This window comes from Lytechinus variegatus, chromosome 15 (genome assembly GCF_018143015.1).
Source record: "Lytechinus variegatus isolate NC3 chromosome 15, Lvar_3.0, whole genome shotgun sequence".
Taxonomy (NCBI): Eukaryota; Metazoa; Echinodermata; class Echinoidea; order Temnopleuroida; family Toxopneustidae; genus Lytechinus; species Lytechinus variegatus.
The window spans coordinates 16,657,253-16,685,185 of record NC_054754.1 but is presented as its reverse complement, the minus strand read 5'-3'; the positions used below and the strand labels follow the sequence as shown (position 1 = coordinate 16,685,185).

General features: G+C 38.0%; 1 protein-coding gene across 1 annotated transcript; it reads left to right on the top strand.

Moving 5' to 3' along the window:
* The first annotated feature begins 407 nt into the window (after positions 1 to 407).
* LOC121428654 (leucine-rich repeat and IQ domain-containing protein 3-like) lies at positions 408 to 14,780 on the top strand. Its single transcript, XM_041625430.1, has 8 exons — positions 408 to 528; positions 3,724 to 3,970; positions 5,145 to 5,348; positions 6,557 to 6,747; positions 7,323 to 7,455; positions 8,932 to 9,089; positions 10,652 to 10,979; positions 12,009 to 14,780. Exons 2-8 carry the CDS (start codon positions 3,788 to 3,790, stop codon positions 13,302 to 13,304), a joined length of 2,493 nt encoding a protein of 830 aa, XP_041481364.1. The 5' UTR covers positions 408 to 528; positions 3,724 to 3,787; the 3' UTR covers positions 13,305 to 14,780.
* Positions 14,781 to 27,933: the final 13,153 nt, after the last annotated feature.

Below are 27,933 nucleotides of genomic sequence, written 5' to 3'. Positions count from 1 at the left end.
GACCCCTCGCAGAAGTCCTTCTATCCAGATTCCATCAGGTTATGGAATTCCCAATGTCACCTCTGTTAACCTCTTCAAACAAGAGGTAAAGAGCAAGATCCTGCTTCGCTAAGAGAGAAGCATTTTTTTTTTTTTTAGCTGCACTTAGTAACTTTTTAGAATATTTAAAAATGGCACTGTACATACTCCACACCAGAACTGCCAAAGATAGTACGACAATTCGATGGACTGTACTTTTATCCCTTTATCAGAAAAAGAAGAAGAAATACGACCGGGAGATCTACAGGACTACCTACACTCCCGTACAGAATAATGATGAGAAATGAAATAAAAATTTATTTTCCCGCTCTGTTTTACTCTGCGCACTTCGACGGCACCATAGTCTATATTTGTTTATGGATGGTGAAGGCATGGAAACGAAATGTATGTGAACGTTGATGGCTCGCAAGTTTCAAAAGATCGATCTAATGTACGGGAAAGTAGTTCTAGGGCCTACAAAACAGAATTAAAAATAACTTTTTGAGAAAGGTATGTATAGAATAATTTTATTCCGAATGTGTGATCTAACTGTAATGAAATTAATCAGCTGGGACCCTTGAAAATTAATAGCGAAAATCAAGCCAAGCAAAAGAAGCCACACCTCCGAGCAAGCGACACTTGCTGCGCCGGGGGACGCGGCCATGCAGTAGCGGGCAGATGGGTCGCTGGAGGCTTGGAGCTGAGCCGTCACAATTCTTTGACCAACCACGGAAGGCCTAACTATTATACCTCATACCTGGGGTTGCAAAATTCCCGGGGAATTTTCGCGGTGGAAACTTTCCATGGGAATAAACGGGAATTCATTGGGAATTTTGGCAATTTTCAGGAATTTTCAAGAAATGTTGGGATTGTTGGGAATTTTCAAAAAGTATCAATTTTCTAAAATAAGTGTAGGCCTAGGCCTACACTGCAGGAATTGAAAGGACTATCTTGGCAGATGATGCTTGTCAGCGAGTTTCAAGCCAAATGTTATGCCAACTTGCTAAGACAGTCAGACAAGGCACAATTTCAATGAATTTCATGTAAAAGTTGATTTACTGTATTAGTGGTTGAATGGTACGTGCGATGGCAATACATGTACTGCAAATTGTTTATGGAATGATGCCTATTGGCACTCATGGTTTCAAATCGTCTCGTGTGTGAAGGATTCATATGCACCTGGTGCACGCGAATCTTTCACACCCTTTTTACTAAAATAACTATGACTTTACATCGTAGCTAAGCATTATATTTATTCTATGACACTTACCGAACCATATGGATCGTTTGTTGAATTCTGTTTGGTGTTGTTTTTAATAAAATAAGAGCATTTTTCGTGATCTTCACGTAGATGCCTCTTGATCAGCGTTGATATCAACTTTTGCCTAAAGAGGGCGCGCGATATTATTTCAAAGTCGGTAGGCACTTAAGAACCAAGTTTGAAAGGATACTCGTAAAATTATGTCACTCTCGCCGATGAATATTCATTAGATCGTGGTCGTGCGTGTTCAATACACACTGAGTGCATGCATGCAGAGAGTTTTTATTGAACACGCACGACCACGATCTAATGATTATTCATCGCGAGAGTGACGTAATTTTACGAGTGTCCTTTCAAACTTGGTTCTTAAGTGCCTACCGTACCTCTGTTTACGGTGTTGCAAGCTAGCTGCATTCTAGGCGATCAGCATTATTTTCTTGCTCGTTCAATCCACTTTCATCATCATCTTGTCAAAAGATGGCGTACTTTACCAATAAGTATATACATGAGATGCAACCTGTTGATTTTTGGTACAATTTCCTATTATGCGCTGACGACTTGAATTGAGAATGTTCGATACGAAAAATTGCTTTTCGATTGTTGTTTGCGTACTTTCCACCACAGTATTAAGGACGGATCGAACGGAGTATCCTGGTTGAGACTTGGAGGTAAGCGATAAAAACACTTTTATAAATAATTTCCAATTCATTAAAAAAAAAAGTTAAATCATAAAAACAAATTTCCATTAGTGGAGAAATACTCAAATGTTTGGCGTTTTTCATTCCCTCACATTCGTGTGATGAATGAAAACGTCAAAGTCCACTATGAAACCACATGCGTTGTGCGAGGTTAGTATTACTAACCTCGCATGTTGTGTGAGTGGCCTATTGGATATTCTGACCTATTTGCAGATAATGAGAATACCGCATAGCGCATTTGAAATTACTCTTTCTATCTCAAAATTATGATGTTTGAGCTTCTGGATTACTACTTTTCATTAAGCAGGCCCTAGACCCCGGCCGCAAGGGACTTTGCGCTTCGCGCTCGTGATGTGCGATTCATGCACCAAGTTGGAGTCTCCAGTTTGCTAGGGGATCCAGGGGGGAGAGTCGCCAGATCAGAATTTGCTTGGGGTTGGGGTCTCTCCATTTTTTAGAAAAATTTGGCGATGTTTACATTGCCATCCTGGCTTTTTGTCATGGAAAGCAGATGCGCAATATCCATGAACTGATTCTCAGTCGGACAATTGAAATGCCTTGCATGGTTTCAATTGTCTGGCTGTTGACTAGACAGGAATAACCGTCGTTTCTGGGGATTTATTCAACAATTTCTGACATTTTATACAATCCCCATTTACCGACGGCAATGTGTCAGTACGAGCCTTCATGTGTAATCTGGTCCGACAATTCGGCGGACGGGTTTTGTCCAAATTTGTTACTTCTTTTAGATTCTAAATGACATTATATTATCTTGGACGAAGGTCCAATATTTTCGTTAGGCTCTAATCTTTCTATTGATATCATATACATTTTATAATATTTTGAAAATATACGTTACCGATGAGTTATTCCCCGGGTTATTCCTTATTTTTTTACTTTCTGCCGGAGAGGAAAATATGGCAGCCGTCAACTAATTGTGCTTTTATCAAGGCTTTCCGATTAAATTTTCGATATCTTGGCCAATCAATGCGAGCGACAAGTTCCGAACGCACGCACATCAATATGTCCAAGCGCAGCGCAAAGCAGCGGCACAAATCGCGATAGGTAGCGACTGGTAAATACGTCTGTAATGATGATGACGTCATCCAAGATGGCAACTTACCTTGACCAACGAAAGGATCGAAGATGACGATGTTTCGATCATCATTTCAAAAGAATTAGCGGTAACTGAGGTCTAAGGTACGATATTTCTGAATTTTAAACATTTTTTCGTAAATATGGATGTGATTTCTTTTTCATAATATGACATTTTATGTACAAAAAAACGATCGGAAAATCGGGTTCCCGCTGTTCGATCTAACGTTACTGCTAAAATACGTTGTCTGTACGTACGGGCCTCCAAGCTTTTCAGTCTATGTATTGGTGAGTGAGCCAACGCAGTTCAGCGGAACAACCAAAATACAGAGACTGAAGCTTTTGGTCTAGCTGTTGACCAGCCAAGTAACTGCAGAAAGAGCAGTGAATGAACCCAGATTTATTTCAGAAACTTGCCAGCCTCCAAAACAATGTTGCAACAATAATATGGTGGCTAATTCAGATATTGGAAAAAGAAACTCCAAGTTTTGGGCCAAGATCTGTAGGCCAGATGGTTTGTTTTAAGACCTGAACCTACATGTAGTCTCCCCATCCCTTCATCTCTCTTCACAGTCAAGAAAAATAGCAGGTCTCCCATGATCAATACCCAGAAAATCTTTATTCTTGTGAAACATTCTTTTGTTAATTCAGGATCGGTTATGGAACAACAATGAGCACATTAATTCCATGGTGTGAATAAGAGAAGAACTCAACCATGCTACCTGCTAATCAGATACCCAACCAGCAACGCCAACCCCAGCTCCTCTCATGGCTTCATGAACAACAGCGCCCTCGACGGTTGCGAAATATCATGGAGAAGGAACGCAACATGCAGTTTCTCCGTCAGGCCCAGGAAAGGGGTTACTTACAGTCACCCTCGGAGGCTTCAATTATCAAGGTATGAAACCAAGTTTTGTTTATTCACTTGAAAAAAGTGAAAATTAGCAAAATAATCAATGGAAATAAAGGTTGTTTTAAAATTAAACTGCATTACACACATTCTTGATACAATAGCTAAAGTTGAAGTATGATGTTTGAAGATTTGTTAAAATTCAATGCAAAGTTTGTTGTTTTTTGTTTTGCTAAGTATAGGAAATTTAGAAAGTAGGGATATCTAATAAAGGATATCAGTTTCTAAATTCATGCATAACATCAAAACTAGCTCTATAAAGCACTATCAAGGATTATTTGAACAAACATTCAAAACAATTAAAAAAATGGTTTGATAGGAGGGTTTGAAGAGTTTAAGAATGACTTTGAGAGTTTTTGATTGGTTATGTATTATCTGTTTCTTTGAATGATTTGATAACAATCATGACACCATAAACTGCTTTTAGCTTGAAATCAAACTTTATGATCCATATCAGTGTTAAAATGGAAAATCTTTCCAAACAAAAATTTGATTTGGATAAAAAGAGAAAAATAGAATGGGTAATAGTACAAAAAAAACTATTTTTCATATTGAAAATTTTGAATTGACTTGATTTGAGCTAGACCCTTCTTTTTTTAAATTTAAATGACACACCCACACACCTACCGTATCTTTAATAGTGGTTAATTTGGTTACTGTGATCCTTTGCTACATGTATGTGTAATTTAGAACATCTTGTGCTTTGCCCCCACTCCTCGAGACAAAAATATTAAAATGAGTATATATGGTTTCATTTCATCATATGCCTTTCTACAGATGAGATTCATGATAGGGTATACATGTAGATGTAGAGGTATTGTGGATGAGTAGATAAGTCTCTGGACTTTGAACAGCGAGGTTCAAGTTCCACTGCAGCACTCGCGTCCTTTGACAAGGCATTTATCTACATTTGCATCTCCATCCAGGTGTAGTACATGGGTACCAAGTACGAAGGAATTCCTTGAAAGCTCGATGCGTCCGATCAGTGTACATGTACATGTTGCTGTGCTAAAGCCGGGGTAATAGTATATGTATACACTGCTTAGAAAAATTTGTATTAATCTCTATTGTATATAGTTATTATTATTATTACAGATTTGTGTTTGTTTATTCACATTGACGTCACATATTTTAATGGCTCTTAATCCTTTTGGCCAAACAGGTATGCCAAGAACAACATCAAGATGTGAGAAAGCTTGAGGATGTTTTGTTGATCCGTCTATGTGGTGTCCACCTTCGGGATGTTGGTGCTGTGGGCGCCTGCATGAATCTCAGGGTCTGCAACCTCGCTGGGAATTACATCCGGAGCTTTGAGGCTCTCTCCGCTTGTAGACGATTAGTCAAGCTGGATCTCCATAGCAACCAGGTTAGTTATCAAGATCAAGGTATATTTCATAACACCTGTTAAACCAAAGTTACCTTGTTTGTGCACATGATTCCTACAGACCCACTCTAACCAATGCATCATTTGTTTTATATCTCACAAAATGCAATACAGTTTTAACATTTGATGAGAAATAATAAATCATGAATGATCATTCAATAATAATAAGACTATGTTAGTATTAAACATTTGAATTGGATTGGAGACACAGAAGATATGAAGGGATAAAACTATATGTAGTTAAAGGCAAAGCTTGTACTTTATGCTTTCCCTATACATGAGTAAGTATTGTCAATTTGTTATAAATTATTATTGAAAGAAGAAGAAATGAATAAGACACGAAGATTGGCTGGAGATGCTTAATAGAAACATTAGGGAACCCAGGGATCTGCATTCTGGTATGTGTTCAAGATATCATTTTTAAATTTGCATTTAACTTTGTACATGGAAAACAACTTTTACATCAGTTGACAATTGTTCACAGTTACATTCATTGATCCTGCTTGATGATACAGACTGCATCGCTCCCTGAATTGTGATATTTTATGGCAAAGTGATAACAGCAATAATGGGACAAAAAAGAGAAAAGGGTTCAACAAATTTCAATTGCCAATGCAAGGGGCATCAAGGCCATCAACTAGTCTGTAGACACAGACCCATTGGTTTTTACAATTTGCTTAGTGCATAATGCAGAGTCTGAAGTAGTAAGACTAGATTCACTATGTACTGTGGCATGAGAAATTTGTCTTACAAATCTGTACGTACCCTTTGACACAGACAGAGAGTGTAGAGTCTAGTCTTCACTCTAATAATAATAATGATGATAATAATAATAATACTCAGTTCTTGTATAGCGCATAACACATAATGAATAACGTCTCTATTCGCTTCCAAAGGACTTATATTATTACCCCGGTTGTAGCTCAAGCAGCTTTTAGGTGCTTGGCAATGTGGATTTATTTCTTGCTGAAGGAAACTGTGCCATGGCTGGGATTTGAACCCACGACCCTCTGTTTCAAAGTCCGAAGACTAATTCACTGGGCCACAACGCTCCACATGGTTTTGGTTAAAATGTCAAAGTGTAGTCTGTGCTTGCAGACTAGCTATCGACAGGGCATACGCACTCATGACCTCCAAATGGCCTTGGACCGATTCAAGCCCTAACAAAGCATGATTTTGTTTTGTCACAGATCAACCAGTTACCTGATGAGAGGTTTTGGGCGGAAATGAATGAGCTGAGAGCAGTTTATCTCCATGACAACAGCATCAGTCGTTTGGACTACTTGCAAGCAGTGGGAGCAGCACCTAACCTCCAGGTCATGACCTTATATGATACACCAATCAGCCTGAAGATGACGTACAGGCATCACGTCGTTAACAGGTTAGTATTTCTCCTTGGCCCTTATAGAATTATATTATTTGAATTTAGGAATCAGCCAAAATGAATTTTCTTTATCTTCATGTAAAACAGCGAACAAGAAAAACATACTTGGTATTTTTGGGGTGTGAAAAACTTGAAGTAGGCTTTAACCATTATTAGGTTAGGGAGGCGGCGCCCCCTCAACGTTTTATGCAATATTTTCGCAACATGAAAAGCTTATTATTTAGGGAGTTAGAGCAAACATTATAATTTCACATATTGTTTACGTATAATTTAAAAAAAAAACCCTATTATTTGCAGATATGCTTGCGTGCCAATTTTCAGTGCGATTGTGTGATCGGCGGCCGAGATCCCCCCCTCTTCCAAATAATATAGCCCGGCCTCATAAGGGTTAAGCTTAAATGCAGTGAAGTAGTAGCATGCACTTTAATGTTTGTGTTGATGGATAATTCAGGAAATTTAGATGTGAGTATGGTTTGAAAACTGTTCTTTAATTTTGATTAAGATGTCTCTATATAGATAGATATGTGTGTGTGACGTGAAGTCTTGACTTTTTTTCTTTCTTTTTTAAACAGTGTTTGGTCTTTGAAGGCTCTAGATAACCATGTAATATCAGATGAAGAGATCATAGAAGATGCATTCTTTGGAGATCATTTCAGCATGCTAAACTCATCATTTTACATCAATATGATCCTGCCTGAAAAACAAGTAAGTTGTTAATTTCTAGGCATCACTTGCTGGCTTGAAACCTTGTGATCGAATTGGAATTAGAGTAAGAGGGACTGGCATTGTAGGATGAACTAAATGCAGAGTTATTATTGCAAACTCCTACTGAACGTTTAGAGACAAAGCTTAATACAGTCTAGTAACTGGGCACCTTGGATAGGTATTCATTCCTTGTAATGCTTGTTTGCTGGGATGATGGCAATCACCGCCTTAAGCACTACACTATTTGGAGTGCCTTCTAAGATGCAGTTTTTTTTTCCCAATTCATTATTTATAGAAATCATGTATGAACATTTAGGGAGAATTACCCCCCCCCCACAAAGTAAATTGCTTTTTATTTTAAGAAAGAATCAAAGGTAAAAAATTTGACCTTTTTGAAAATGAACTTGGTGTAACAAAAAGCTGTTTAAAATGATACAGATAGGAATTGTTGATTTGTCGATTGTCGATCATAGAAATTGTCAATTTTCTAGATCCTTGGTTTTTTTCTCATGTATTTCATTCCAATGTTGTGTGCATGGTTTTGATATTCCTTTATTCCAGGAAAAACAATCACATGGGGGCTTGGGACGATTTTGCCCCTCAAATGCTGAAAAGATCCCTGGAGAATCCTTATAAGAAGTTTAATTTTATGACATATATTCATACTAAATCAATTCATCATAAAAGAAAAGAAATGCACAGGGATTGTTTACAAAAGAAAAAGAAGAAGAATAATTGTTATAGCACGTAATATTTCTAATGTTTATATTTAAGTCACTTCATATTGTAATATTTATTACCCCTGTGTAAGTCCCTTAGAGCAAGCACTTGTGGTGGGATACACCAACTGTATAAAATACAATATATGCAACAGAAAGTAAGGAAGAAGTGCTAGTAAAGTAGGGGTGTCGTGGTCTTGTGGTTAAGACTCTTGTCTGTCAATCTGAAGGACGTGGGTTCGATTCCAAGCCATGGCGCGTTTTCCTTCAGCAAGAAATTTACCCACATTGTGCTGCACCAAACCCAGTTGAGGTAAATGGGAACTGGCAGGAAGTAATTCCTCAAATAGCTGTACGCACTGGAATCGGTAGACTAGCTTAGCCAGGATAATATAGGAGTGCCTTGACAGGGCCCTTGAGCACCTAGCAAGGTGGATACGTGCACTATACAATTCCTATATTATTATTATTATGAAAGGGGTTGACAGAAAAAAGAGAAAATAGAAGGGATCAAGTGAGGGAGAAGTGAGCATGATCGCGGGCATCAGTTACTGCAACAAATAAGAGAGTACATGTACATGCAGAATTGATGAGTATTATTTCAAGAAAGGGCATAAAAAACCCTGCGGATGACAATGAATAGAAGAAAAGGGATTCTGGGATACTGTAGCAATTCTGGGATACTGTCGCAAGCTTCTAAAAAAAAAATATTTGCCCTGGGTTTGGTTTATTTTGATTTGATCTCATTCCTTCACAGGCTACAAGCTTGGCTGTTGAGCTGGCCCACGTCAGAGCCGTGCTACGTATGGTGTCTCACATCCAGGCTAAACATTCGCCAGTCCTTATCATCCAGCGGTACATTCGAGGCTGGCTAACACGCAAGGCATTTAACATCATGGCAAGAACCAAAGTATGGTAAGTTAACATGGTTTTCTTATTGGATGGCAAGCAATGGCACGTACAGTGGTTTCTAAAGATTTTGTGTGTCAGCCAGTGGAACTAGAGGACCATCACCCATACATGTAGGGTGCTGCACAATATTTCAAGAGGGTAGGGGGCACTTGATTAGCCCCCTTTCCCTCCCCCGGGAGCACTGCCCATGTATAATGGGTAAAATCTACTTGTTGCATTTTACTTGGAGTCAAATATTTATGTATGGGTGTATGGTACTATTTCTAGTAGCAATGTTGTAGACCGAGCATGCCCATGCTGGACTAACTCTGCCTGCCATATATCACCTGTTTATGACATGCATTCAGTTCAGTGTTGACCTTTTGGTGTTGGGGGGGTTAGGTCACTTTTTACACCAAACATAAAATAAAGATGGTCCTGAGAAGTCACTCGCTTGCTGTTGAGATGTCAATAATGTGATCTGGATCAGTTTTACATACTCTGAATAAGTTTTGGAGCTAGCGGAAGCAATCCAAATTTCACCACCGACACTAACACCAAGGCCAACACCGGACTTGAAATCACCCAATGTCTATCGCCAGGATAGTGGGCATGAAGTGCACGCTTGTATAATTATGCTGTGTGTATACCATGATCACAATGCAAAGTTTCATGATATATTTACGTAACATATGTACATGAAGCCCTGGGTTCACCAGTAAACAACCAAATTAAAAAGTCCCTGATTTTGTTTGATGGGTGTGTGTCTTATCCAACTGACCATCCTTTTGCGTTTCTCTTTTGTAAGCATAAACAAATGTCATTGTTTATTGAGGTATGATGTAATCCTATTCAGGCTCATTTCTAACCAAATGCCCATTTCCTGACATTGTTACTCATGTATTTGTACAGATCTCCAAACACAGCAAAGGAGTACATTTATTACCTAAAAAAAACACTGTCGATAGTAGACTTAATTAAAAGTTCATTGCAGTTTCTGTTATGCCAGATGCTGATGTATTTTGTTGAGATTGAGGTAGACCAGAAAATCTACAAACTGATATCTCAAATGAAATTGCTGTAAAAAATATTTTAAAAAAAAACTTAGGTCATTCTTATGCAGATTCACATTATGTATATAAAACAAACACCAAAATCAAATTCTTTAAAATCTTAGGATTGAGTGACATTGTCAAAATGATATGGTCCATTAATATAGCGCAGCTACTATAATTGCATACATGTATACACTCTACTGCACTTGATACTTGGTATCATACTATATGTATTACCCAGGCTGTAGTTGAGCCGCCATATCAGCGCTTAAGTGTCAAGGAATAAGTCCTACCGGGTACCCATTCACCTCCCCTGGGTTGAGTGCAACATAATGATGGAAAATTTCTTGCTGCAGGAAAACACGCCATGGCTGGGGATTCGAGACCACGTCCCTCTGATTGACAGAAGAGTGTCGTAACAACTAGACTACGGCCCCCCCCACAAAAATGATGTGCATATATTAACCTGTCGAAATGATGTACGTTTAATATAATTGCTGTTTTAATTATTCTGACTTTTTGCATGATCAGGGCTATTGTAACCATCCAACGCTACTGGAGGGCATACAAAGGACTGGTATGGAAGCCGTCGACCACTGAGAAGAAAGGACGGGCTGCCCCGCCCTCTACTGCAGCACTTGCCGTCGTTCCCACCAAGGTATCTTCCGCTGTCCCCAAGGCCATCTCCCCTGGCCCGGCCATGAGCAGTACAGCCACTGAGACGTCCATCTCGAGGATGGATTACGATACATACCTTAAGAACAGGAGACCGGGATCAAAGTCACCCGTCAGCCATTCCGTGGCAGAGAGGAGGCAGAGACTTGCAGAACTGCAGCATGGGAAGCTTGTTGAGGAAAAGGTGGGTAATAAACCACGGGACATGAAATTCCAGTAAAAAAAGGGGGATAGCTTTTTTATTTTTCATTGTAATACTGTGATATTTTGCATATTGTACCCTTTGTAGGATTAGTTGTGTTTTGTCGAGTTCACTGTAATGAAAAGAGCAAAAAAAAGAGTCAAGCAACTGTAAAATTTCATCTAGATTGGATATAGAAATAAGAAAGTTGTGTCATTTCAAAGATTTGTTTATTTTCACAAAATATATATATTCACATAATTTCAGTATACTTGATGTCCTACACTTAATGTTTTTGTCCTATGTTGCTGTGTGAAGTATTGAACTTTTTTTTAAAGATTTGAGGATATGGCAGATCTCCACCACAACACAGAAGATTCTACTTAAGATGTTTTTCCTACTTTTTTTAGGAATCAAACCCAATCAATTCTACATTATTGGAGAATAAATTGTCATATCTGTCATGTTATACATCCTACTGTAATTATGTTTTATCAGTCTTTCACTTGTTGGCTCTCTCGTGCCGTAATTTTCTTTTGTAGATGGGGTGGGCGTAGACTTGGTATTTGAAAAAAAAATGGCAAAGCATCAGAGCTCAGCAGGCAATGTTGTTAAGTCAAAGTTGGTTGTCGCATGTCACAAGTCTAATTTTGTTGAATTTGTGTCATAGATAATCACTGAAGGTCATATCTAAGGCTAATATCCCATTGACAGGCCTCAAAGAACCATGGTCCATTCAGCTCTTACATATAGCTCATCAACCAAGGGTGTGTTTCATGGAATGTCCTGTCAGTGATTTTCATTGATACATTGATCTGAGCCAGTCAGTTGAACAGATTTCCGTAGCTTATACCAAATACAAATAGTCATTTCTTTCATGAAACGCTCCTGTGATTCCTCCTTGCAGTGTTCCGTAAGAATTTTTCCATGAGATAATGGAGAACAACTCATACTGAAGCAAAGCAGTTTGTGTACACCATACTTCAAAATTCATTAAACGATTGATTTTTTATCTGTTTTATTTCCGTATAGGATTCCATCACAACCCCCACAACTGCAGATGGGTTTGTGAAACGAAGAGCAAACGTTGTAGCGAAAATGAGGCAACTTCATGGTGACCTCCATCTTGTTTCTGATGAAGATCCTTTCTTGGAAGGGTTTGGACCAGGTGATCCAAGGCCAGGTCTGAGTCGTAGCATGGGTCAGGATTACAAGAAACCAAGGAAACCTAAAGAGAAGAAGACCAAGAGGAAGAAGTCTAGGACCGTTCCGGAGATGCTAGGTGCATTGTCAGATAGCGAACTGTTGAGGGACCGCTCTTCGGACGAATATTCAGATGAGGAAGACACAGTGGTGATTAAATTCAGACTGTCTGGGTTGAGACCAGCGGTCAATAGACTAGACCCGGTGCAGGACATTCTCATATCAAAGCGAGAGGCTGGTCAAGATGTGAGGATGGGACTAGCTGCGGCCTTCACCCATAAGATGAGGACTACGGAACCGCCTCAGAAGCCTGTCCACAAGAAACCGATGAACGCTGATCAGAAGTTATTTGCTCGAGCTCAGGGAACGATGGGAATGTCGTGTTTGAAAGCGGTGATGCAGGCGTACCGGGACAGAGAGACGTCCGATAAGCTCTCCGCCAAGGTGGACAAGGTGGCCATGATTAGAGAGCAGAAGGCTGAAGGCAAACTCAGGGCAAAGAACTTCCTGGAAGAGAAACGCCTCAAAGCCATGCAGAAACGTGACAAGGAGATCACCAGGATCTCACATGCATATGAAAAGCAGGCTAATAGAGAGATCGACGAGCTGGAGAAGAGGCGTGAGCTTCGAGGCAAAGATTCAGAGATCACCGCCAGGGTGCGCAAAGAGAACACATTCAGTCATGAATTTGGTAGTCAGCACACATCAATATCCAATGCATTGCTTCGCCATGATCGACAAGCAAGAGGTGAGAAGCTGTTACAAGAGAAAGAGGACTTTGTCCAAGCTGAGCACAAGCATGAAATGAGCCAGCGAGAACTGGTCCGTAGGTACCTAGAGCATCGGCAATTGATGCGACAAGCGCAGGTTGCCGTTGAGAAGGCAGCTCATGATACAAGAGTAGCGGAGGAACACAACGACCGCCTGATGGATGCCAGGATGAACGTCTCAAGGCAGAAAGAGAAATCGAGACGGTTCCAGGCATTCTACCCCCTTCCTAAATGCCCCACCCATCCTGTTCTACCCCCGGTGAGAAGAGAAGGCAAACCCGGTCAGTGGGATACCCTGATCTCCATGTATGAAGGAAGAGTGGGAAACCACCCAGCAATCATGGGTACTCTCTGATTCTCACAAGAATTCCATCTTACCATTATCAAACCTATGAAGAGTGTACATGTTTCTTCTTGCTTTGGATAAGATCAAACATTTTGGTGTAGTTATTTCCTCTAGGTCATTCTTGTTCTTACATAACTAAGGCCATAAGCAGAAAAATGCTCCATATTGTGGAGAAAATATTGAAACCTCTCAAGGACTTTGCTAGAAGGTGAAAAGCCCAATTATGAACTCGCTTTGAAGTTTGCCATGTCAAAGGCCATGTCAACTTTGCCAATATTCTCTTTGGCTATACTTTTCCTTCCAAAGGGAACTGGAATGTTTTTATTTTGTGGATAAGAGAGGCTTTATCATCGTATGAGTTTATTACAATCAGTTCATCATTCTGATTTCAAGAGGCTACGTTTCATCATACCATCATCATGTCTTCCTTCTTAATCAGCTGAATATAAAATGAAGCCAAAATCTTGGAATTATTAAGACTTTCTGAAAAAACCCCACAAAATAAATGATCATGGTGACAAGTTTTTGTATCAAATTAGTGAATGTTGGTATCTTCTATTTCAAGAACAAATTACAGTTTCCTCAATGAAATGAGGTCAATTATTCAGGGTTTCAAATAAAAAAACATTTTAGATTCATAACGTTATTTGATGATGTAAGGATATCAAATTCTATACGAATGCAGATTGTATTTTTTTATTTGTCTACCCTTTTTATGATGGAACATGAAATGCACATGAGCACATAACATTTCTTTGTCTTCCAATAATGTTACAGTCAAATTTGTATTGGCGCACTCCTGCGCCCCAGGGCCTCACCTCAGGGGCATACCCTACTGGATTATTTGAAATTGTGAATATTCAACCAAATTACATCATTGTGTAGGCCAACATTTTGGAATTATTCTCTGACATCAATAATGAATGATCATAATAAGTTTTTATTTCAAATTAGTGAATGTTGGGATCTTCTATTTCAAAAATAAATTACACTTTCCTCAGTGCAATGAGGTCAATTATTCAGGGTTTCAACAAAATAAAAGAAAGAAAATTCAATATGTTTGATTCAAAGCATTTTTTTATGATTTAAGCCTTTTTAAGGATGTAAAATTCTATACAAATGCATATTGTATTTTCTTATTTGTTTACCTACCTATGTTTTTTCATGTTGAAATGAGAGAAGCACACAATTTTTCTATGTCTTCCAATAATGTTTACACTCAATTTTTTATTGCTGCCCCCCCCCCCCCGGCCGTACCCCACCTGATCATTTTGAATTGTAAATAACATCATTGTATAGCAGTTAAGAAAAAGCATTTATATAGATATGAAAATTAACATGAAAAGTTTGTGACAGTCATATTTGTACAGCTGTACATGTATTTCAAGTGCAATATTTTGTTCTTATTTTGTTTTTTGTTTGATGCCTTTTTTGTGAGATGACTAATTTGCAATAAAGCTTTTTTTTCACCTTCTGGTAGTAACTAATTCATTTTTTTTGTAATCATGGTTATTCATATGTGTATACAATAAGCCAGTGCGGAGTTCCTTTCTGCGCATGATCAAAAGATTCTACGCATGATCAGAAGAAGGTCAATTGTACCAAAGTGACATGGTGGTTTAAAATCTAATAAGATAAGCACCAACTTTGATGTCTTGATTATTCATATATTCTTTTGAATAGTGGTTTTCATTTACATCCACAATAAACAACAATGCGTCCACGAGCGACTGGTAATTCACAGTTTGCCAAGTACATTGTGCAACATGCTATGATATGCATTCAAAGTAGGAATGCAACAAATACCTTCATAAAGTGTTCATTGGTGTGCTATTCTAGTCACCTGGTCTATTCAATTTCTTCATCCTGCTATGTAAGGCAAGCTTATATATGTAATTTCTTGCTTTGAATTCTGCCTATCATAATGAAAGAAATGAATGATCATTTGACCAAAATTACGAACTGGTCTATTTAAAAGTAACATGTTATGACCTTTGTATTTTACAATTCTGAAGGAGCGGGGGGGGGGGGGGGGGGGGGGACTGAGAACAAAATCCAAGCAAGTGGGATGGATACTGAGTGGTGGAATATTGGGTAAGATATGATAAGATCAGATAGGGAATTTCAAGAAGAAAGACGTAAAGTACAGAGGAAAGTGCAGAGAGAAGTAGGGATTTACAGAATGTATGAGAAAAAATACAAGAGGGGGAGGAGAAATTAGAAACAAAGAGCAAAGGGTAGGAGAGAGAGAAAGGAGATAGAAAGAGAAATGAGGCGAATAGAAAGAGATGGTTATACAAGAGTGAGATTGAGAGAGGGAGAAAAAGAATAGAGCAGGGAAAAGTGAGACAGAGGAAGGTAAGAAAGAGAGAATGATTTTAAATCTCTGTAATTTTTACAAGTTTGCATTTTATTAACTAAAATTAGAAGCTGTGGAGATACATAGGAAATCTCCCGCGCCTCTCCCAAGGAAATATGTAGTTATGGTAATACTAATTTTGTTGAAGATGATTTATTACTTTCGCGTACATAACCTGCTCAAGAATGAAAAGGTCGTATATTTGCTTCCAAAGAAAACAAATTAATGCTTTTTCAAATTTTACGGGGTGCACCCACACACTCCGCCCCCTGGATCCGCGCCTGATTATAGGACAAAAGAATGTTACAGAGAAATAGCCCCATCTACGACCATGAGGAAATTATCTTAAGACGGGGGGATGCAATTGATGCAGGGTTCTTAGCCCCGGTCATGTCTATCGGATGGTGTCTTTATAATCATATCTCTTTGATACACGTCTGTAAAAAGTCAATTACACAGTCTCTCACCCCCACCCCCACACACATACGCATTGATCTATGATTGGAATAAATTTCCTTCATCTTTTCTACAGAAGGAACAATATCAGGTCTACAATTACACACACTGGCCCATAACCCTCCCCCCCCCAAGATTCGTACATAAAAAAACACGTGTTGATTAATTATTAACAATGATTTCATTACAAATATCATTATCGCCTTAATTAAATTACGATTAGCGGGGGGGGGGGATGATACCACCCATTAAAGCCAGAGGTTGATGTGTTGAGGGGGGGGGGGGGGTCGCATACATAGACGTACTGGGGAAGGGGTCAAAAAGGAGGAAAGGAGTCTACCTTTCGTTTATTGGAAAGGTCTTGCTCATTTAAAAATGTTACGATGCATATAGGTGATCTGACAAGAATTCGTTGTAAGGGTACGGCCGGTTTTTTCTCTTTATGATATCTCAATCGACATGGGACTCTTTTTAGGCGCCGCCCGGCCCCACTCCCACGTAGATACATGCCTGGCCCTTTTTTGCTTCTCCACAGAACTTGTTACAAAATAAATTTACGAATAAAAAGAATGAAAACACTGTCAGGACAATGACGATACAAGCCAATCTTCCGAGAGTTATTGGGAATGTTCGCGACAACCGTGACATTTTATTACGAAGAAAACTGTCAAGCCCGGTAAAAGACAGTTACGGTCGCAATTTGTGCAATTTCAGCTGCGCTCGCAATGGTGTTTAACGTAAATCAAATCATTTATTTAGAGGAGGTTGTTTGAATATGCTATAGCCATGATGATTTGCGGGGGGGGGGGCAATAGAGCCATGCACGTTAGCAGATTTTGAAAGTCTTGCGAAACCTGTTTAAGTTTATGAAGTTAGTGAAAGTATTGTTTTTTCTATTCTTAAACAAGAAATGTTGTAAATTGTATGGACTGTATATATAGGCCTAAGATAAAGAGCCACTTTCCAAAGTTATGTGATGTGACATTTGTATGATGTAGTTGGTTATTGATAATTCATGAAGCATATTGCGATGATTAATACAATATGAAAATCCACTCATATTGGATTATTAATTGATGGGATTTATTTACAATGATATAATTGTTAGCTTATTCCTTTGTAATCTATAATACTGCCATTGTAATGTAAAAAAATAAACTATGGGCTCAACAATAGTGGATAGGGGAATGATCATTATTATTCTGCTGTGATTCGACAATTTCGTTATAAGATGCGTTTTCTTAGCGAACATTTATCAAAGTGAATAATAATTAAAAAAAAATCGAATTCCGAGATAACAATAAAAAAATCAGCTCCAATAATTTTCTTTCCATTACTATATATAGTTAGAAGTCCTCGTAGATATGTAATATCAAAAAAATAATTTGTACGTTAATGAATATAAATTAGCAAATTATGGATCACTGGTAAGTATTGCAGTTGTTTTGAGATTGAATTTATTCAACTCTAAAAACATAAATATAATTAAAATATTATTCTTTTATCTAAAAAATGGTATTGGAAATGAAAGGTAGCAAAACAAAAATGTTTTTTTATTATTTTACAGTGGCGTCATAAATCAACCTTTTTTCTTTTTATAATTCTATAGATAAATTCGTAAACAAGTAACATTAAGAGAAAGGTTGTTTTCGATTCGTTTAACCAAAGTCACTCGTTTCAACCATAAGTCCTTGGAAAAGAACATCTTAACTTAAAATGTCATACCAAAATAAATGGGTGCACTACACATTTAATCCGATTCTATCACAACCTGGACTGTTGTGCCGTCTCACTCTATAGGTCTGTAGATCGAGAGATAATAAATTAATATTATTTTGAAAATGTCAACGAACTCACACTCGCTTTCTCTCACTCTGCCTCTATTATTGTCGAATGTGTTTTATGTTTTCAATCGTGGATGATAACAGTGGCAGGTTAAAACAACAATGTATAATTTATGATTCGCCATGATTTTTTTTATCAAAGAAATTACAGAGAGTTCGAGACCGTCTAAAGCTCCCCATGCTAAAATTACAGTAAACATTGATTGTTTTGAGATTGATTTATTTACCCCCCCCTAAGAAATGAAATTCGGAATGAAATGTAGGAAGATAAAAATGCCTTTTGTTAGTTTACGATGGCGTCATAAATGGTAAACTTATATTTTTGTCTCGCCTGCATAGCAGGGTGAGACTATAGGTGCCGCTTTTCAGACGGCGGCGGCGTCAACATCAGATCTTAACCAAAGGTTATGTTTTTTAAATGTCATCCTAACTTAGAAAGTACCTAATTCATGAAACTTTAATACACATAAGGGTAATGAAATATTACTGAATGTCCTGCCCGAGTTTCAGGTAATATGACCAAGGTCAAAGGTCATTTAGGGTCAATGAAGTTTGGGCATATCAGGGGCATTTGTTGAATTTCCATCGTAACTTTGAAAGTTTATGGAGCTAGTTCATAAAACTTGGACAATATAAGAGTAATCAAGTATCACTAAACATTCTGTGCGAGTTTCAGGTAACAAAACCAAGGTCAAAGGTCATTTAGGGTCAATGAACGTTGGCCATATTGGGGGTATTTGTTGCATTACCATCATAACTTTGAAAGTTTACGGATCTAGTTCATAAAACCTACATGTAAGAGTAATCAAATACACTCTGAAAACAAATCTGTCAAATTGAGTAGACAAGTAGTCAGCTGGTTGCAATTGATATGATTACATGATCATATTCTAGTTAGAAATAAACTCTGTTCTATTAGAATACGACTAGAAAATAATCAAATATGACTAGAATAACAGTTGCACCCAGCTGACTCTATTAAATAGTCACCTTTGACTGATTTGTTTTTAGAGTGTATCACGGAACATCCTATGAGAGTTTCAGGTCACATGAAAAAGGTCAAAGGTCATTTAGGGCCAATAATTTTTGGTCATGTTTTGGGGTATTGTTGATTTGGCATCACATTCATAACTTAGAAATTTCATGGATCTAGTTCATGAAACATAGACATAAGGGTAATCAAGTAAAAATGATTGTTTTGCACACATCTCAGATCACATTATCATGGTCATAGGTCATTTTGGGTCAATGGACATAGTATTTTATTATCATATGAATGTTTTCTTTTGTTAGTAATTATTCAATAACTGTTTTCAAAGTCAGCAATGCTGCTATATCGAATCGCGTAATGCAGGTGAGACTGCCAGAGCGTTCCACTTATTCTTTATATATTTCTATAGACACATATTTCCTAAATAAGTAACATCATCTTTAAAACTATGTGTAGATGCCATTCTTTTACGCTTGAATTTTTAAAATACTTTCACTGTGAAATTTGGCTTGAAAGAGTTCAGATCTTTTTCTTAAAAATACGGTATTTTGTTTTTATTTTTTAACAGTGTAGAAACTATTTCACTCACGAGTATACGGCTTGCGAACATTTTACATGGAAGGGGGGGGGGCTTTGACCACCCCCGCGAAGACTGAGGTTTGGATAAGAGTTTAAAAATTTGTTTCATGACGTCTTGTTATTTTCTTTAAAGGATTTTTTTAATCGTCTATTGGGTGATTTTCAGAATGATAATGGAAACGTAACGATAATATTTAGGGTTACTGTATTTTGTTGACGTTAGATATGTTGCGTTCGGCTCCACTGCATTAAGACATTCTCGCTATCACTACGCAGTCGTTTTCTATAACGCAGCAAATCTATTGTCAAAAACCATTCAACGACAAAATAGCCTTTGTCGAAAATCTGTGAATCAAAACAGCAGTGTCGTCATGGACTCTGGACGAACGATTTGCAATATTTTCTTCGGACGATCTGCCGTCTCGATCGATTCACCAACTTCCGACCAATATCTCTCAGCTGTTCAATGTGATTTGACTAGCATTTTCAAATGAATTGGTGAGTTGTAGAAAGTATCTTCGTAGTGATTGCGAAAATACGCTATTGCTTCCGGTGCAAATTTCATGAAATAAAAAAATACCCCTTTAGGAGAGAAGTCGAATGTATACTTTCTACAAATATCATCGAGTCATTCTCTTATGATGATACTCTTTGGTGCCATGGAGGTCGTATAAGTTCAGTAATGTACGGGTGATACTAAAAAGGTCGCAGCACTAATCCAAAGTGAGTGAATGAGCGCACGGATAGCATTGATTTTGGCGCCGTTACAATGACCCGGGGTGTATTCGCACATTTACAAATCGTGTGCACTAACATAGCTCATAATTTTTTTTGGTCCATGGAGTAGAGTGAGGGGAAGGTGTGTGTGTGTGTGTGGGGGGGGGGGTATACGAACAGTACCAGTCAAAAGTTTGAGTTCACCTCTTATAAATAACTAATATGGCGTATACTTTCAGCTTGGAGGCTATCTACTAGTCAGTTTAGTAAACGTTAGCAGGGGCCGCAGAAGCGGGGGCTTCAGCCCCCACTTTTTTCCAAAACGGTGTACAAAAATGTAAAAATGACCATATGATTGTGATTTTTTGCATGGTCAGCCCCCCACTTTTGGCTCAGCCCCACCCCCAATTTAAAAACCGTTCCGCGGCCCCTAGTTAGAGTATACAATCTACAATAGGAAGTTTTCGTAATACTACGTAGACGCTTTTTAGAACGTAGAGAATCTATTATAACAATTCCTTTATAACAAATAAGTCTTTGTGGAAATTGATGAATAAAAAAAAAGCAGTTTCTACCATGACTCTGGACAAACGACATATTCGCAATTTTTTTGTCAGCTTCGAATCTTAGGACGGTCTGCTGTCTCTGTTTACCATCTTTCGACAAAGTCCTCTCTGCTGCTCGTTGTGATTTGACGGGCATTTTCATTGCATTTGCCACGTTGCTGTGACAGGTAGGGTAATGCTTGATGCTGGAGATGATTATAGGCGAGGGAGTTAAGGGACCGAGCTGATTTCGATGGTGGTTTTTGTATTTTTTTTCATTGCACACTGTCGGAGAAGACTTCAATTTCTAAACAAACAAGGGCAGTTGCCTATTGCCCCTCCACCTGCTAAAAAAAAAACACAAAAAAAAAACAAAACACGTGTTTCGTGAGGGTGAGTTTGACTTAATATGGTGCTCTTTTATAACACTGTAATATTTCAAAGAGGTTAGATATGAAAAGAAGCTTAGAACAATAATTTAATAATAATAATATACAGTTCTTGTATAGCGCATATTACATTATAAATAATGTCTCTATGCACTTCCAAAGGACCCCAGCTGTAGCTTGGCAGCCGTAATTACTAAGATTACAGCGCACACGCATTTCAAGGAATAAATTCCTGCCAGGTACCCATTTACCTCACCTGGGTTGAGTGCAGCACAATGGGGATGAATTTCTTGCTGAAGGAAATTACGCCATGGCTGGGATTCGAACGCACGCCCGTCTGTTTCAAAGTCAGAAGACTAATCCACTGGGCCACAACGCTCCACATGAATCACTGAATAAAATTTTAGAAAAAATAAATTATAAGAAAAAGGGGGTAATATTGATAAAGGCATTCGTATTCCTCATCGTGTATAGGTACGTGAACAACTAAACAAGAAACCACTGTCTTCCATGATTTGGAAGAGTCAGGCTTGATAATAATTAGCGAATGGTTCTGCCGTGTGTTTTTACATCGATCAGCCGCACACGGGATACTTGAAATAACAGCTAATAGAGCAGTATTGTCCCGGTGATGAGTTCCTCTGGTATAACGATCACCGGCTAGCCATCGAATGGAGTTGGATGACACCGTCATCTACCCACCAAATTAACTTCCGAGGGTATTCTCGATTCTTTCTTTTCTTTTCTCCATTCGTCTCCCTAGGGGCGGCAACGGGTTGTATTATGGAGGAGGGATGAGGAGGGGTGGGGGCAGAGGCGTCGATCCTGGGAGGCAGGGGGCGATCACCCCACCAATGAAAATATGGGGGGGGGCAAACATATCGTTTTGCCCCCCAATAATTCCGCATGTGCAAAAAATAAAATAAGATTATACGCTCTAAAAAAACGAAGTGCTAATTTAGTTCTTAAAGAGCGTGTATAGTGACTGTACTTCGGAGTGCTGATTTGTCTAGTTCAAATTTGAACTAGACAAATCAGCACTCCGAAGTGCAGTCACTATACACGCTCCTTAAGAGTTAAATTAGCACTTCATTTTTAGAGTGTAGTGTTATACAGAAATGAGCAAGCGAGACTGAGATACACAACTCATTCTTTATTTAAAATCGTGCTAAATATGTCCGCTTTTCAGATTGGGATATAAAAATTTTCAGCTCGCGCTTCGCGCTCGCATCATTTCTGTAGCAAAGACCCTTTCTTGTCATGATTAAATAGGTGAACAGAATGACCCGTTTTCAGTTTTAAAGTCCTTTGGAAGCGCATAGAGACCTTATTTATAATGTGTTATGCGCTATACAAGAACTGTCTATTATTATTATTATTATTATTAAACCCCAAAAGAACTCCCGCCTCGATTTGCAATAATCTTTTGTTGGATCTTATTTTATTTATCGTGTTCCTTATTAAAAACTCAATATTTTTCAGATCGAAATATCAAAATTTTCAGCTCACGCTTTGCATCTATTGTTTGGTTTTTAAGATATCAACAGACAAATTATTTCACACCTGCCCCTGAAAGAAAAATAGTAGTCATCATGAGCCATTGAAAACAAATGAAATTTTATGCTTTTTATATCACATGGCATACATTTTATGGGGCAGCTGCTCGTATATGACATCATAGATAAGAAGATGAAAAAAATTGAAGCCCTTAAACCGACGTACGACTCTTAAAAATGGTATCGCTTCGTATGCAATGCACGTATATTAAAGCAAACGAAGATATCGGGATTTCAATATGAAGAACCTTTGATCTTTTGCAAAGAAAATTTTTCATTTGAAATGATATAAACCAAACTTGAAACTTGAAACTAATCCATTTAGTATAATAACAACACTATTAACAAAATAATTCAACACAACAAAAAAATGACAGAACTGGATCATCTTTAATTCGGGTTAAGGGATATTTCTATACAGACCAGCTAGTTGAATTTTAATAGCACTGGATACAACTTAACTTTTAGTTGAGATGATTCTGAAAAGATATTTGTTCCTGATCTTGTAAACCAAAACAGTCTTATGATGCACAGGGTCAAAGGTCATACGAACGATATTTAGTCTGGTCACATGGAAAGTTATGAGGTGCTAAATTACATGAATATTTAAGCGCAATTTCTAAAATTGAATGAAATTTCCATCTGGAAAACTGTCAAATTATATTATAATGACTATAGGAAATGGGTGTTTAATAGGCATTTATGAAACTTTGATGGATGTAGACGGGGCGGAAATTATCAAGGGGATTCTCCATTCATAATTTCTTTTTTCTTTGCTTATTTACTCTCATAAAAAAGGGAACAAAGCTGTCTTTATTATCTTCATGACCAGTGTCCAGTGCTTCTATTAGTATAATCGCTATTGTCATAATCAAAGTGATTTTTTTTAATCAAGTGCACACCAAGTTACCAATTATGCCTAAAGCATTTTTATTTATTTTGAAAACAGGATAAAAGAGCATTGCATATTATATGCCTTGCTCACAGGAATAGGTGCCGCGGGGATTGAACCCCGGACTTTTTATATATAGCCAGGCGCCTTAGACCACTCGGCCACCACACCTCCCACAGAAATCAAAGTGATTATCATCTTTGTTGTCTTCACCATTGTTATCATTAATTTATTTGTCTTTTTTCTTACTTTTTCTTCTGAATTTTCTTATCAATCACTGCCATACTATGGGAGCGGGGGGGGGGGGGGGGGGTGGTTGTTGGGCTCGGATGCAGTTGAACCCTCCAACATGTTCCATAACAGAGAAATAAAGAAGAAGAAATGAACTCAGTGGGAAATGGGTGAAATATGAAATTGTATCTGTTATTGCCACCTTAAATGGTAAATGATAACTGAGTATATTATACACACATTGATTTTTATATTGATACAAAACAATTGCATTTATTAGAAAATTCGTTCGAATTGATTAATAAGAATAATTATGATAACATTACCGAGAAAGGGGAGTTTTAAGGCTTGTTTGTAGGAACTTATTAAGACCATATTTATGTCACTAACCAAATGATGCGACCGCAAAAAAGCGCGAGCTGATTTTTTTTTTTGGAAAGGACATTTATCAATGAAGAGCAGACATATCCCATCAATCTACTAATGCGAGCATAAGTACAGACTGGAAATGTTTTATATTCAGACCTTTAAAAAGGCAATCACTTTAAGTAGCGTTGAAAAAGAAGCATTTTTGTACTACAAAAAATGATAAAAGATCGAAGTGCGAGAGAACATATTTGGTGTATATTGACTTGAAACGTCATGTTTAGTATCGTTTTAATATCCTTAAAAAGGATTATCATTATATTAAAGAGACAATTCGAGCACCAGGAGTAATGAATATATAGGCCTTAAGCAAATTTTATTTCATAAAGTTATAAAAAGTATTTCTCATGTAATATATAACATAACATAACACAATATTATATAATATACAATAATATTAGATAGCCAAGGCAGATAGACAAGCACGATTGGTCAATTGCGCGTCACGTGATCGAAATCAGTGTATTTTCCCAGCCAGTCCACCTTCGATGAATATATTGACTAGTTGGTCCATGAATATATTTTCTAAGTGTCTGGCGCCATCTCTTGGATTAAATGTTACCAATTACACGAAAATAATATAGGAGGGACTAAAGTAGCTATCGTTTGCAAGCGATCAAAACTCGATATCAATATTGCAATAAATTTTCGGACCGAGTACCGCGTAATTTAAAAGCGATGTAGTACTTCAGTGAGTCCGGTCCATTTCCATTCCCAGTTTAATTCAACAATACTTCAAAATGGAGCCTCGATTTGTGCTAGTGAGCAATGAGGAATTAGACCAGCTTTTGGACAATAAGGACTATAAATCTACTAAGAATGTTGTGAAACAGGCGATAGATATATCCAGTTTCATCTCATCTACCACCAGAATCTGCACCTGATGTTATGGTTCAGCCTCAGGATCTACAAAGATCCACATTGGGTCCTGGACCAAGTCCTGGAACGACAACAGAGAGATCAGCCTCAGGAAAACCTTGTACAATCAGCAGGCCGCCATCTAATGTTAGTCCTGTAATATCTTATCCCCAATTTTGTGCATATAATGTTACGGCTCAGAATAAACATGGATCTCGGTCAGCCCTGTGTCTTGGACCTGGACCGGACTCACAGTCCTCGCCTCAAATGAACTTTGTATCAAACAAATTGGATTCGGACCAGAAAAGGGTTGTACAGTACCACTTCCATCAGTGTACTGTAAACATAATAAACAAGTAGACAATAATGCATCGTACCCTATGTAAATATGTTGCGTTCTTGTTTGTTGTTATACGTTGAACAGTTGGAACAATTGGAATTTCATTGGAATTTAGACTCCTACTAGGACTAGGATTATATTTGCTTTTGGTTTTATCTCTGTTGGAATTGGAATTTTTGCAAGGAATGAATCTACACTCTAAAAAATGAAGTGCTAATTTAGCTCTTAAAGAGCGTGTATAGTGACTGCACTTCGGAGTGCTGATTGTCTAGTTCAAATTTGAACGAGAAAAATCAGCACTCCGAAGTGCAGTCACTATACACGCTATTTAAGAGCTGAATTAGCACTTCATTTTTTTAGAGTGTAGTAAGTAAATTCTATATTTGATGTTAGTTTTATTAAGGCTTATGATGTAGATCTAGATTTTAGATCTAGTTTAATCTAGGCCTAGGTCTAACGTTAGTTTCTTTAGAGTCTAGATAAATAACCTCCATCATTTCAGGCTATCTAATATAACAGATATTGACTGATTGGGTGTGTAAAATAAACATTCTTTGGACCGCCTAAAGGATTTATATTTTCCCTCGTGATTATTTAACCTCTCGGGAAATATAAATTCGGTGGTCCAAAGAATGGTTATATTACACACCCCATCAGTCAATATCTGTATAATGTCTTCTTCTTCCCCCACTACCATGATTACAGAAGTGCTTCATGTGTTTGGGTGTGACTCTAAATATTGAGCACGCACAAGACGCTCGCATAAGACGCCTATGGGGAAGTATGTATGCTCTTTATGAATTCCTAAAAAATAGTTCTTAAAATATAACTGTTAAGGGTCAATATATATACAATTTTCAGCTCACACTTCGCGCTCGCATTGTTTATTTAGTGAGACAGGTACAGTACGTATAATGATTACACTAATGTGCTTATAGTGTTTCCCCTTTTAGGTCTGAATATATGAAAAGATTCAGCTCGCGCTTTGCGCTCGCGTTAATTGATCGGAAAGATACATGTACATATCGTTTAATTGGCACAGTCCTTAAATGTCTCTATTAGGTAAGTATACCTGGCTATGGAGCGCGCTTTGCGCGCCCACTGATTGATTAAAAATATTTGCTGGTGCCCCCCCATGACCAAAGGTAAGCCACCGGGCAGTGAACCAATGCAAAACTGAGATTGAACTGATCATTATATACCAGAGATTGTTAAATTTTACTAGAAATGAATAACTGAAAATCTGAAAGCTATAAGGAGTGCTGTAGATCTTGTAACTGCCTAACCAGGGATCCCGAGGTGCATTGGAGACCCAGGTCCCTTAATATACTGTCGCAACCGATAATGTACTTAACGTAAAGCACTTAGCCTGTCATAATACGTTCTGCAATGACGTCTTAAGGGGATCAGGCAGAAACCATTGAGTGCAATCTGGTGAGAAACTGGAAGTGAGGGTGAGGGTGTGCGTAGGTGTGTTGCGCGCGTGTGATGATGTGAGTATGTGTTCGTGCGTTCGTGTGAGTGCGTAATAGAAAGAAGTGTGGGATGAATAATTGGAAATGAACTCGCAACAGTAGAACTTGCAGGTTAGTGGTTCAAACGTATCTTTAAAACGTTTAAGAATGAGTTCCAATACCAACACCAATACCAATTCCATGTTATCAGTGTCAATAACTATCGATCAAACGTGAAGATTTAATGGTTAAACAAGAGTGGTCATGAAGAAATCATCCCAAACATTTATATATGATATTCAAACTTAATAGATGATTTGTAATTATTAGTTTCCATCGACTCCTTCAGTTTGTAAGTTAAGCAACCCAATATTCACAACAAAAAATCATAGGGTTGACCAGTTGCCATTTATCCACAAAGAGAATGGAAGGAAAAGAATGTAAGTACATCTCGAATCATTTACATGAATCATAAATAGGAATGGCCATAGAAGGCTATCTTTCGGAACTCCCACAGTTGACAAGTTTTAGGAGAATAGTCTGAATCATGTGCATTTATCAAATTGCGATCCAACTGTCAGATAACTTTTATCTCTGCTTTATTAAACGAGTTTATGAAAATCATGCCTTTGACCCCTCCCCCCGTAAAATGTTTTTGGAAAGAATAAGTGGTTGTTTTTTGTGGGGGGTGGAGATGAGATTGAGGCCGACGCTAATGTTCATGCACATACACACACATACCGGTACACCGCCACATCCTTCCATAGAGACCCACTCACACACACACAACACACATCCACTCATGTTTGCGCACCCACATGCACACACTCATGCAAACATTAAAACAGAGGGAAAGAGAGAGAAAGGTTGATATTAAAGAAAAGATTGAGAGTGATAGAGGGAGAGAGAAAAGTTTTTGTAATATATTTTAGTATACCACTCCTAATTATAATCTCCTGATCACGATAAACTTAGATGCATTTGTAAATGCTCACTCCTTC

Bases quoted from the DNA above. Each gene is read 5' to 3' on its own strand.
- LOC121428654 (XM_041625430.1), top strand. From the start codon at position 3,788: ATGCTACCTGCTAATCAGATACCCAACCAGCAACGCCAACCCCAGCTC. The intron at 3,971-5,144 runs GTATGAAACCAA...TTGGCCAAACAG, and splicing joins CGGAGGCTTCAATTATCAAG to GTATGCCAAGAACAACATCA. The intron at 9,090-10,651 runs GTAAGTTAACAT...TTGCATGATCAG, and splicing joins ATGGCAAGAACCAAAGTATG to GGCTATTGTAACCATCCAAC.